Below are 12,242 nucleotides of genomic sequence, written 5' to 3'. Positions count from 1 at the left end.
TTTCTATTTATTAGAACCATCTAGAGGGACAACGTTTTATTATTCTATATGTATCATTATCCATTAATATGGCTCTTACCCTACTGTGTTCACATGGAAGAACACAGTACAAAATAGATGCACAGGCAAAATCAACAGGAGTCAGTGTCTCTGATTCAACAGGTGCTAATGTGAAAACAATTATAGCTACTAATTAAACAGCTGCTGCTATGCCAGCTTTTTTTTTTTTTTTTGCTTCTTTAATGTGAATATAAACAGATCTGTGCTATGTATAGATTTACATCTAATCAGATGAGGTCTATGTAAAACTGTCCTTCTGATCATCTATACACATTTATTCACTATCTTGGATTATAATAACTCATTCACTTCACCTTTCCTAATCCCCATTCACCATTTCTTTATCATATAAGACTATCTTGAGGCCGGGAGCGGTGGCTCATGCCTGTAATCCCAGCACTTTGGGAGGCCGAGGCAGGTGGATCACGAGGTCAAGAGATCGAGACCATCCTGGTCAACAGGGTGAAATCCCGTCTCTACTAAAAAATATACAAAAAAATTAGCTGGGCATGGTGGCGCGTGCCTGTAATCCCAGCTACTCAGGAGGCTGAGGCAGGAGAATTGCCTGAATCCAGGAGGCGGAGGTTGCGGTGAGCCGAGATCGCACCATTGCACTCCAGCCTGGGTAACAAGAGCAAAACTCTGTCTCAAAAAAATAAAAAGAAAAAAGAAATACTAAACATATTCACCTTGTGATACCATAGATGACATGTGAAGAGATCTGTACTACCTTTAAGTTAAAAAGCAGACTATACTACCATATTTCAATATGACTCAATATTTCAGTAAAATACATGTGGTGTGTTTATACATGTTCTCTAAAAGGTTTGTAGAGGTCACTAAATTTATTTAGGTCATATTTCCTTTTCTTCTCTTGTGTTTTCAAATTTATTTTCTTGGAGAGTAAGTCTCACTCTGGCACTCAGGCTGGAGTACAGTAGCATAATCATAGCTCACTGCATCCTCAAACTCCTGGGCTCAGGCCATCCTCTCACCTCATCCTCTCCAGTAGCTGGGAGAACTGTAAGTCTGTGTGCCACCATACCGTAACTGGCTAATTTTTCCTTTTTTTTTTTTTTTTTTTTTGGAGACAGGGTCTCATTTTGTTGCCCAGCCTGGTCTTGAACTTTGACATTCAACTGATCTTCCCATCTCAGTCTTCCAATGTGCTTGGATTATACACATGAGCCAGTGTGCCTGGCCCATATTTTCTTTTTAATCGTTTTATTGTTTTAATTATTTCTTCACTGATTGTGCATCACTATGTAACAACAATAAAGCAATACATATCATTTGAATTCATAGTTTAAAAAATATATATTTTTTTCTCCTTAGTAGCTAGAACCATAGGCACTTGCTACTCACCAACACGCCCAGCTTTATTATTTTTTTTTTCTTGGTAGAGATAGGGTTTCCATATGTTGCCCAGGCTGATCTCAAACTCCTGGGCTCATGGGATCCTCTCACCTCAGCATCCCAAACTGCTGGGATTACAGTTGTGAGCCAATGTGCCCATCTGGTTTTATATTTTTAATGAAGCTCATCTCTTAGAATATGGTTGCAGAAAAGTCCAAAATTTTGGACAAAGTCAAATAAAATATCCTTAAGAGTCATCTTTAAACAGATCTGTTGTTTCTCTGGAAATGAGCTTCATGTGTGAGGAACTCCCCATTATTTGGCAGATTTTGCTGTACGTTGTTCTTGTAATGTTTGCTGCTCCTCTCTCTTGGCATTAAAAATTATTGTAGTTTTCAGGGTGTTTTCCCCATTGCTTCTTGCTCTTCCTTAATGGGATGTCAGTATTTCTGGCTATGGAATTGTAACTGCTGCATAAGTGAAAGATAGTCCTCAATTTGTGGACAGCATGAAGTCCTAAACGTTTGTTGCTAAGTTGGCGGTTTCCATCCCAAAATGCATTTTCCCATAAAAACCATTATCCACTGTCGCCATGTTCCAAAACCCATAACCCACATATACTTGGAGACTGTCATTGTTCTAATGGGGAAAGACCAATGGAAGCTTAGCCAGCATATGTAATGGGTGTTCAGTGGATTGGCTCGGGCAGCTAGATATGAAAGACCCCTCTTACATATTTACTTCCCACTTTTCTCCCCTTGTTCATAATAAACTATGGGAGAGTGGCATCCTGGTCCCTGGCAGCAACTTCACCAATCAGGGTAGGGCAGGGGCTGGGGAAGGAACAATGGGAAGAAAGGGGCTGGATGGGAGAGTGACCTCAGAGGTGAACATCCAGGCAAAGAGCAGGGCTCTGATGGTTAAAGCATAGCTCTCAGGGCTGAGTCTCCAGGGGCATGTCTTGATTCTGAAACAAAAGCTAGGAGTCTGATTCCTAACTCAGCTGCTCAGCAGCTGGGTGAGCAGATGCCTCAGCTTCTTGGGGGCCCACCATAAAGTGAACTGCAACCACCCATGTGGCTTTCTCTTGCTCTCTCAACTTGAACTTAGCTTACTTTTAATTTTCTTAGGATTATCACTGCTCAGAAAACAAGAAAGATGGTGACAACAACATTAATAACACCCAATTATATTTACCTACAGTTCTATAGATTAGATTACAAGGTACTTCATAGTCATAAACTCATTTGTCCTAGAAACTCACAGGAATTATGTAAATTTCCTGTTTTTCTTATCAATTTTAAGAACGGCAACATCACAGGGGTATAAAATGTAAAATTTATGACAGGACTCTGTCTTCAATAATCCATTTCCATTGCAAACCATCTTCAGACTTTTGTTGGCGGCTTATCCAAGGACATGGGGTTGTGTGGAATAGATTGAAGAAGAGGAGAAAAGAAAAGGCATCATTGATGCTTCTGCGAAGCCATATGGAGGGAGTGAGAAGAAAGATGAAAGAGACAGAGAATAGGGAGCATTCCTGGAGTTAAGCCTCCTCCTTTCTGTAGGTCAGACTTCTCAGAATCGAAGATCCAATGAAAAGAACAGAGGAAGAATGAAGGTAGAAAAAAGAAGGTCTTTTGACCACTTATGTTCAGGTGGCCTTTTAGAATATAAAGGAGTTTGAAAATTGTGTATATGATGGAAATTGTGTGCAATACCAAATCACTGCAGGGCAGCTTATACTCCGTATTATAACCATCTCCCTGGGGTTGGTCAGAACTATTTCCTCACTTCACAGAGTCCTGCTTAGTCACTGACTGTAGACTGCTGTGTATCCAAGCTGCTAGTCTCTCATTAATGATGTAGAAAATATGTTGACTGCAATCACACATTTGCTCTTATCACGTAGTGATGCCATTTATTATGGTAATATTCCCAGCACTTAAAGAATCAGGGTCAATCTTCATCTTTCTAAGAAATGGGACTCCAAACAATTGATGTGTGTATGTAGGCACAGATTCATGGGTATTCGTGGAATGTGGAGATGCTCCAGAAGGCTCAATGAAGACAGCTGGTGTATTTGTTTAAGGCATACAACTAAGATGGAAAACAAATGCAGAAAAATGGTTTGGAAAGCTGCCTCAAACTTCCACCTCTTCGTTCTTCTTTGTACTTAGATAGCATATGCACCGCTTTGGTTACATCTAAAATGTGGGGAGGCAAAAAAAAAAAAAATTCATCTGAATTATCCTAGACCAGCTTCTCAAGGTGTAGTTAGAAGTTCACACTTGTAATCCCAGCACCTTGGGAAGCTGAGACCTGTGAATCACTTGGGGTGAGGAGTTTCAGACCAGCCTGGCTAACGTGGTGAAATTCCATCTCTACTAAAAATACAAAAAAATTAGCTGGGGGTGGTAGTGCACACCTGCGATCTCAGCTACTCGGGAGGCTAAGGCAGAAGAATCACTTAAACAAGGGAGGCGGAGGTTGCGGTGAGTGGAGATCGGGCCACTGCAATCCAGCCTGGGCAACAGAGGGAAACTCTGTCTCAAAAACCCAACAAACAAAAACTGCAATGCTTGCAAATAATACCTGGGACCCACCTCAAATCTTCTGGGTCAGAATCTCTCTGAGGGTGGTTCCCAGAATCCGTATTACTAACAAACACCCTGAGGAAACTTAATGTGTACCAAAAATTGAGAAACACTTAATGCTTATCAAAAATGTACAGCAGGCCGGGTGTGGTGACTCATGCCTGTAATCCCAGCACTTTGGGAGGCCAAGGTGGGTGGATCATGAGGTCAACAGATTGAAACTATCCTATCAACATGGTGAAACCCCGTCTCTACTAAAAATACATTAATATAGATGGAAAAAAGAAGATATAGCTGAGTATAAGTATACTTATTCATAGTTGAGGATGTATATTTTCCTACTTTGTGAATAAAGAAAAAAAGATAATTAGGAAGGAAGAGAAGGAGAGGAGAAAGAGACAAACCCCTAGTGGGAGAAGGTCCAGTTTGGAAGACTTTTTTTATTTTTCGTGTGTTTTGTTGTTGTTGTTGTCTTGAGACAGGGTCTTGCTCTGTCACCCAGGCTAGAGTGCAGTGGCACCATCACAGCTAACTGCAGCCTCAACCTCAGGCTCCAGCTATCCTCCCACCTCAGCCTCCCGAGTAGCTGGGACCACAGGTGCGTGTCACACAGTTTGGAGATTTTGATGCTCAAGCATTACTCAAGCACCAAAAGCCCCATTTGCTTGGAATTTACTGCCTCTAATTTTCCAGTGGCCTCATGAACACCTGGCATAAGTCACATCCACACAGCTTCAAACCTGGCACCTCATACAGTCCCAATTGTTTTCTCCTCTGCTTCCCTGAACACTTAGCTTTCAAAACATGTATTTTTTAAAAGTGATTTTAATGATCACCTAAGATTCTATGCTGACCTGGAGTTGGCTTATTTGCTCCCTGTCATATCTAGAAGAGCACAGCCCGATGTCTCCTGTCTTCATTGTCTCTTTAATCTTCATTTCTTCAGGGTTCACTAAGTTCCTCAGTCAGGTACAAAGGTGGAGTCATCCTGATTATCCGCTAGTTAACAATTTGGGCAGAGAAGGTATGTTAGTGCCTGACGAAACATTTTGAAGGGCAGATTCACTTAGCATAAAAGAAAGCTAAAGCCATAGGTTGGGTAAAACAAACTAACAAAAAAACAACAACAATTTAACCAACATCTAACACAAAAAATTATATTTCTTGATTTACTTCTTTAGCGTTTGCTACATATTAGGCCCTATAATGTTCTTTATATGGATCATTGTTATAAATTTTTATCATAACCTGGTTAGCTGGATATCATCACCCCACTATCAAAGACCACACAAGATGTGGTGGAGAATGTGACACATTGACAAAGCTGGCAAGTGGGAAATCTAGGATTCAAAGCCACATCCATCCGTCACAAAAGGCTTTAAACTTTCCTCAATCGCTCACTACTTTTTTACAAAAATATTTAGCACTTAAAATCATACCAGTTGCCATTTTGCTTTATAATCAGTCTAAAATCTTTGCCGAAACTAGGCCACCTCTAAATTGCTTGAGGCTCATTTCAGCTGCCTTATCTGCTCACCTGCTGTTATGGCTTATCCACAGTATCTTCTTTTCTGCTATGTTGTTTTTATTTTATTTTATTTTATTTTATTTGAGATGTAGTCTCACTCTGTTATTCAGGCTGGAGTGCAGTGGCGCGATCTCTGCTCACTACAATCTCTGCCTCCCCAGGATCAAGCTTCCCGAGTAGCTGAGATTACTGTGCCACCATGCCTGGCTAATTTTCACATTTTTAGCAGAGATCAGGTTTCATCATGTTGGCTAGGCTGCTCTCGAACTCCTGGTCTCAGGTGATCCACCTGCCTTGGTCTCTCAAAGTGTTGGGATTACAGGCATGAGACACCACACCTGGCCTTTTCTACTATGTTCTTTTAATTATTTCTTCAAATTTATACTGAGCCCCTATCATATGTCACACTGTATCCTTAAAGTGGTCTTTGGTTCACTCAGCTTATGAATATATATTTTTGTGGAAGTTTCTTAGTCCATCTGCTACATTTTCCAAAAGTGTAGATGACTATAATTGCTAAATAACTGTTTTGCAAACTGTGGACCAAACCTCCTCCCCATTAGGGATATCAATTTTATGGTTTGCAACTAGCATTTATTAAAGTGAAATAGAATACAATGGAAAATACATGCATATTGCAGATAGTAGAGTGAACTTTACTTTGGAAACTTTCGTTTCAATTATGTATGGATGTTTCAACAGTTATTTGCATTTGTGTTGCAGTGTAAAATGTATTTATTACTCAGGGTCTCAGCCAACATCATTTGAAAAACACTTCCTTGGACTAAAGGCTCGTAATGTGGAAAATATGTCTTGTTTTTCTATCTTCAATTGAGCACATTGCTGCTGCCCAGTTGGGTGGGTTATTATCTCTAATTTTAAGAGAAAGTTCCCTGCTTGTTGATTCTAAATACTGACTTTCAGGATTGCAAATGATGTTCTCATGTTCTTAATGTGATTGTCTTTTCCTCCATTTATCAATGCATCAGACAGTGGGCTGCCGGGATAGCATAATTCAGTGACTTTTTGTAAAGGAAAAAAAAAAATCTTTCATTAGTAATGCACTCATTTATTCTTTTCCAAAACACTTTTCATCATGTGGACATGGTCTTAGCACCTTGAATGTTAATTATCCACTTCGATAGTACTAGATATTCCTGTGAGGAAAATATATTTGATGAGTGAGACGAGGGAAAAAAGTTGTGAAACATACCTTTTCAGTATGATTTGTGCAAGGTCAATTTTGAAAGGTCACATGGTATGGGAACTCCAGGTAAAACCCTAGGTTTGTTGCTCTACCTTACAATTATATGCAAGTTTCTTTTTCTTTTCTTTTTCTTTTTTTTTCCTTTGAGGCAGGGTCTCGCTTTGTTGGCCAGAATGAAGTACAGTGGTGTGATCTTGGTTCACTGCAGTCTTGACCTCCCAGGTTCAAGTGATCCTCCCATTTTAGCCTCCTAAGTAGCTGAGACTACAGGCGTATTCCAACAGACTCTGCTAATTGTATATTTTTTGTAGAGATGAGATTTCACCATATTACCAAGGCTGATCTCTAACTCCTGGGCTCAAGCAATCTGCTGGCCTCTGCCTCCCAAAGTCCTGGGATTATAAGCAAAAGCTACTTGCCTGGCCTATACCCAAGTTTCATGAGTCTAGACTTACAGTTAGTTAAGTTATTTGTGGAAATGAATTTCTAAATTATAACACATTATATTTTGGTGACCCAGAAACAAGAATATAATGTAAAATATAGAAAATGCACTCAACTTTCACAATATATATCCAAGGGATTTTATTGTCAAGCTCATATGTATGTCAAGTAGAGAGTGGCTTTGAAGAAAAACTCTGGGTTGGTTGGAGTTGAGGGTAAGACGGGAGAGAATTTTATAATCAGTGAAGGAAACCACAGTCTCAATAGGAAATCAGTGCTAGAAATTGAACCATCACCACTCCCCAGTGTGAGACAGTGTTAAATATTAGATAAAGGATAAGAATTCACATCTCCTCTGGATCATGAGCCAATCCCCTCAGTGCTAGACAGGTTAAAAATAAACTTTGTTTTTGCCTGTGTTTAGTCACAAATCATTTTGGCCCAGAATGGAGTCAAACAATGTGGACAGAAAAAAATTGCCAAATATTCTATTTATTTAGAACTACTTGCCTTCTGCAGAAAGAGGCTCAATTTGCTTGGGTTGATTATTACTAAATGTTTTCTTTTGCCTTCTCATTCTTTCTGTTGTTAAAAAAAAAAAAAATCTCTGCAAGACCCAATCTAGAAGTGCCCATGGATTCCAAATTGTAGAATTTGAATCTGTGATCGAAAGGAGAAAGCTGGCTTTTGAGTTGCATTAACCGAATCCTCACGAGTATTTTGGCTACCTACAACACCAAATCTGGAATTAAGAGCATGATCAGATTGATGAAAGAGTTGCTACAGAAAGTGCAATGAACAGCTCTGAAATCTTGTAGGATTACAGGCTCTCAGTGACCTATTCTGGGTGTAAAATTTTAAGATTGTAAATATTCTTAAAAGCCCTAGTATAGTGAATCTGGTATTTCCCCTATCTACTCTCATGCACTGACTGAAGCACAAGGAGAGATGGTAGGAGACCAACACAGGGAAACCTCCTATATCCAAGGGACCCCAGTCCTCTGTGTTCCCACAGCACCTTGTCCAAAGAATTGACATATCTGTTACACACACTGTGCCCTCTCCCATCCTCAGTGATTATAAGGTAGACCTGGAACAGAATAAACATGTATCAGTATCAATTAAAATTTTTCTTTACCAAGACATTTTGGTTTATGACTTTATGACTCAGTGAATAAGTCATCTTCTACATGGTGACTATAAAGGAAGCTGTTGTTATAATTTATTGTTCTTTTCCCTAGCCACCTGATCTCACTGAATTCCAAATAGTGGCATGAAGGAAACCTGATGACCTAAATCTCCAAGACACTATAAAACAGCCATTATATATGTATGTGTATGTGTGTGTAGATATATATACATAAGAGAATAAACTAAAGAGCTGATTCTATCACTAAAATGTATCTTGCTTTAAGAAAAATATTCTTCCTTCATCAAAGTCCTACTGATGAGTTTCTGACTCTGAGATAGACATTGCCACCATTTGAAAAAACATCCAGCCATTTGCTTAACATCCTGCCCTCTGGCTCCTTGCTAAGAAGGCTCATGTGACTACCATGCAACACAAGCTCTCCAAATTACATCTCATATTCTCACCAAAACGAGGTCTTGCAGTCATAACACACCCAGTGAACAGCCCCTGACTGTTTAGGGAGCCTTCCCGGACTCACTTTGGCCCCTGATGGGTTAATATGTGCAAAAGGACTGTACATGTTTAGGTAATTTACTCATGTAAAACATTAAAAGTTTTCGGCTCTTAGAAATTCAAAGAAAAAGCAAAGCGGTGGAATGACTCCTGACCCTAGCTTATCAGATGACGGGCGTCAAGCCCTCATCGCTGACCATGTAAGGAAGGCCACATTTTAGAGGTGTTTACAGCAGTTTAAGGTTTACACTGCCCATTTGTGTCAACACTAGGCAAGGCAGATCACCTAGCCCTAGTGGGGTTGAGCACACAAAAAGAAAAGCAATGTAGATAAATCCTTATCTAATTAAGGGTCACAACTCTTTTTTTTTCACAACTTTTCACATCAAAGGGAGCAAACAAAACTGGAGAAAGCTATCTTCCTTTGTACATTTCCCTACATGGGCATCCACATTTCAGAGGCAATTGCTTTAAATATTTAAAGTACTGTAGAAATGTCGATTAGACAACCTGAACTTCATCATTCCCTGGAGAATTGGCCACAACTTTTTTGCTAAATTAACAAACTATTTGTTTTTTTAGATACCATATTTTAGGAGGGAAGACCATCACTTTGTTCCAATGAAAAGCTTAATAAGCAAGTTGCTGGACTAGTTTTGTGGAGTGTGCAGGCATTAACATAATACTGTACAGTGTGTATGTGATGGGGGCAGGTGTGTGAGTGTGTGTGCATGTGTGCGTGTGTGTGTGTAGGTGCATCCTATGTGCACCTTTGTTTTATCTAAATTGCAGGCAATAGCAATACAATATCCCCATATAATTGCTCTCTGTCTGGAGTTGCTGTGTCTGGGTTTAACCCAGCGTTAAGGGAAAACAAGTTATTCAGGTCACTTCAGAAATCATCATATCTGAAGTGTATCTGAATATTTTGGTTGATCAAGAGGGTTGGTTTTGTAACTGAAATATCTGAGGTCTCATCTCATACTTTTTAAATCCATTACTTCATAAGAGAACCTGAGAGCATCTGTGTGAATGTTGCATGCCTGAATACGTGGAAAACACCTGATTTGTGGGAGTCAATTCTCTTGACAAATCAACTTTTTCTTTACTAGTTTCAGTTTTGTAAAAACATCTCTAGCTAAGGAGATCTTCTGTGTAAATGGTATATCTTGAAGTAATGTCTTTAGCCTGATATAAAATGCCACCTGTCTACCCCAAATCAAAATCTGCAATCTGAATTTTAATTTTTGTTCATTTTACACTCTGATGAGTGTAAGAGTAAGAGTAAATTATTACTCAAAAGTAAATGATTTAGCATTGCAAGTTTAATTTTATGTACATATACGGGATAGAAAATGCACTCACATTATACTCAGATGCCTAACTTAAAAATTGGCTTCTGTATCTAAACCTTCTCAAGAACCATCCATCTCTCATTTAGCGCCCCATTTATGGGAAGAGAAAAAAGTTACTCCCTCCCTCTCCCCAAGACCGTGGCTGTCTATGAAGAAGCTCTCTGTGTCTTCGGAACAGCAGGAATGGGAGGGATCAGAGTCACAGGGGACTCTGGATACATCTGGTGTCTAATGAGGGTTGGCTGGTCTGGCTGATACCCAGATAGGCAGGAGGTCCTGTCTCACCTGCTCACGTGTCAGGCTTCTAATCTCAGAGGTCCCAGCTGCCACTGCATCTTGACTCTCATGCTGGCCCTCTGCTGGTACCTGGCCCTAACCCAACACACCTCATCATGCAGGACTGTGGGAACCACTGAGACCTTGTGCTGAGCACAGAAATAGTGCAGCCTCAGGCACATCCATCAGGCCCAGATGCCATCGTGTGGCTGCAGTACCAGCAGGGCCTGTCACAGTGGTTTCCCAGACTATACCATGAGAGTAGGAAAGGCCCCATGTCCTTCACTCCCCTAAATATATGTGTTCATTTCTAACACACCTCCATGTCTGTTCACCCTACTCTTTTCTCCCAGTGTCAGTTCTCTCATTTGTCCTCCCTGATTCCCTCATTTTTTCCTCTAGCTATAAGGGCCACAGAATTTTAGCTCTCCACATGGCTTCTCTGAATACCAATTATGTTTTCCTCCCTTTGCATCTGAGTGGTCAGGTGACTGACCTCTGCTAAGGGATATAAGCAAAGTAATCAAATATGGAAGTATGGCCTTCTTTACTTCTTTTTTTCTTTACTGGGTGAGATGGAGATGAGGTAGACAGAGTTACAGCAGCCATTTTGGACTATGAGGCAACCTTGGAATAAGGATCACGGCAGAGTAAAAAATAAAAAGGTGAAGCTTGAGTCTCTTACACAGAAGAGTGCGTTTCCAGCCTTGAACTGACCTCCCCAGGCAACCAGAAAGGAGAGAAACATGTTCTATCCTGTTTCAACCACTGTTTAGACTTCCTGTCGCTCAGCATCAAGCCTCCTCCTGCCATATCTCCTCCATCTCCTTTCTCTCTCCCACATTCTACCTGAGTTGAAATGGGAGTTTCCGCTTTATCTTTCTGACTTGTAGAGATACTATCCAATTCTTGTGGAACCCTAAGTCTCCTGGCTCAGCTTTTCTTTTATTTTTTTTTGGCGGGGGAGTAGGGAGGACAAAATCTCATGCTTGCCCAGGTTGGAGTGCAGAGGTGTGATCATGGCTCAATTTCTCAGGCCCGGGCAATCCTCCACCTCGCCTCCCCGCTTGCCTCCCAGGAAACTGGGAATACAGGTACATACCAGTAAACCCAGATAACTTTTTAAATTTAGGGTAGAGACAAGGTCTCACTATGTTGCCTATGCTGGTCTCAAACTCCTGAACTCAAGTGATCCTCCCATCTCAGCTTCCCAAAGTACTGGGATTACAGGCATGGGATATCATGCTCTCTTCACTCAGCCATTTTGACAGAAGCAAGGAGAGGTCCACCTCTTGAAGAACTAGATGATCTCATCTTCCAGGCCTGACTTCTAATGAGTTAACCAGAATGTATAAAAATTTAGAAAAGTGTTTTCCAGAGGCTAACTTACTAACTCAACAAAATTTTCTACCTGATGTTAAGAGCTGCGTCCTTCCCTCTTTTTGCAGTCTCAGTAGAATAATCATGATTCTCCCCAAAACAGCTGAATACTTTGGACAATGTAGGAAGTAGTGACTGTGGGAGGTAAGTGGGAAATGATGCACCTGAAAATGGAGAAAAGAAGGAATGTGAACATATGTAAGAAGCATCACATCACTATTACATATGCACGTATGTATATGTACACTTACAGCTCTCGTAGCATGTGTGGGTGGATATATACACATATGCAGTATATAATTCCTGCCCAACCAACATTAGGTGTAAATAAAATACATTAACTGTAATTTATTCAGGATCAGACCCCCTTCCCAGCTGGCAAAGAACCTCATAA

The 12,242-nt window shown here is 40.4% G+C and overlaps 1 protein-coding gene across 3 annotated transcripts in view; it reads right to left on the bottom strand.

The window, feature by feature from the left end:
• Positions 1–2,742: 2,742 nt before the first annotated feature.
• LOC144582964 (uncharacterized) overlaps positions 2,743–12,242 on the bottom strand; it is an 81,095-nt gene continuing 71,595 nt past the window's right edge. The window contains exons 4-6 of one of the 3 annotated variants that reach the window (XR_013536627.1): positions 11,880–12,012; positions 4,868–5,012; positions 2,743–3,623 (exon numbers count right to left, since the gene is read on the bottom strand). Coding sequence is in view for 1 of the 3 variants with exons in the window: in XM_078375999.1 (XP_078232125.1) it covers positions 8,270–8,282; positions 11,880–12,012 (146 nt within the window). In the remaining 2 variants the exon portion in view is untranslated. Of the gene's footprint in view, positions 3,624–4,867; positions 5,013–7,318; positions 8,283–11,879; positions 12,013–12,242 lie in introns of those variants that run through there. The other 2 variants (XR_013536628.1, XM_078375999.1) reach the window with 2 other exon arrangements.

The sequence above is a fragment of the Callithrix jacchus genome, chromosome 6, assembly GCF_049354715.1.
Source record: "Callithrix jacchus isolate 240 chromosome 6, calJac240_pri, whole genome shotgun sequence".
Classification (NCBI taxonomy): Eukaryota; Metazoa; Chordata; class Mammalia; order Primates; family Cebidae; genus Callithrix; species Callithrix jacchus.
Note: the sequence above shows the minus strand (reverse complement) of the source record. Positions and strands in the feature narration are given on the sequence as shown.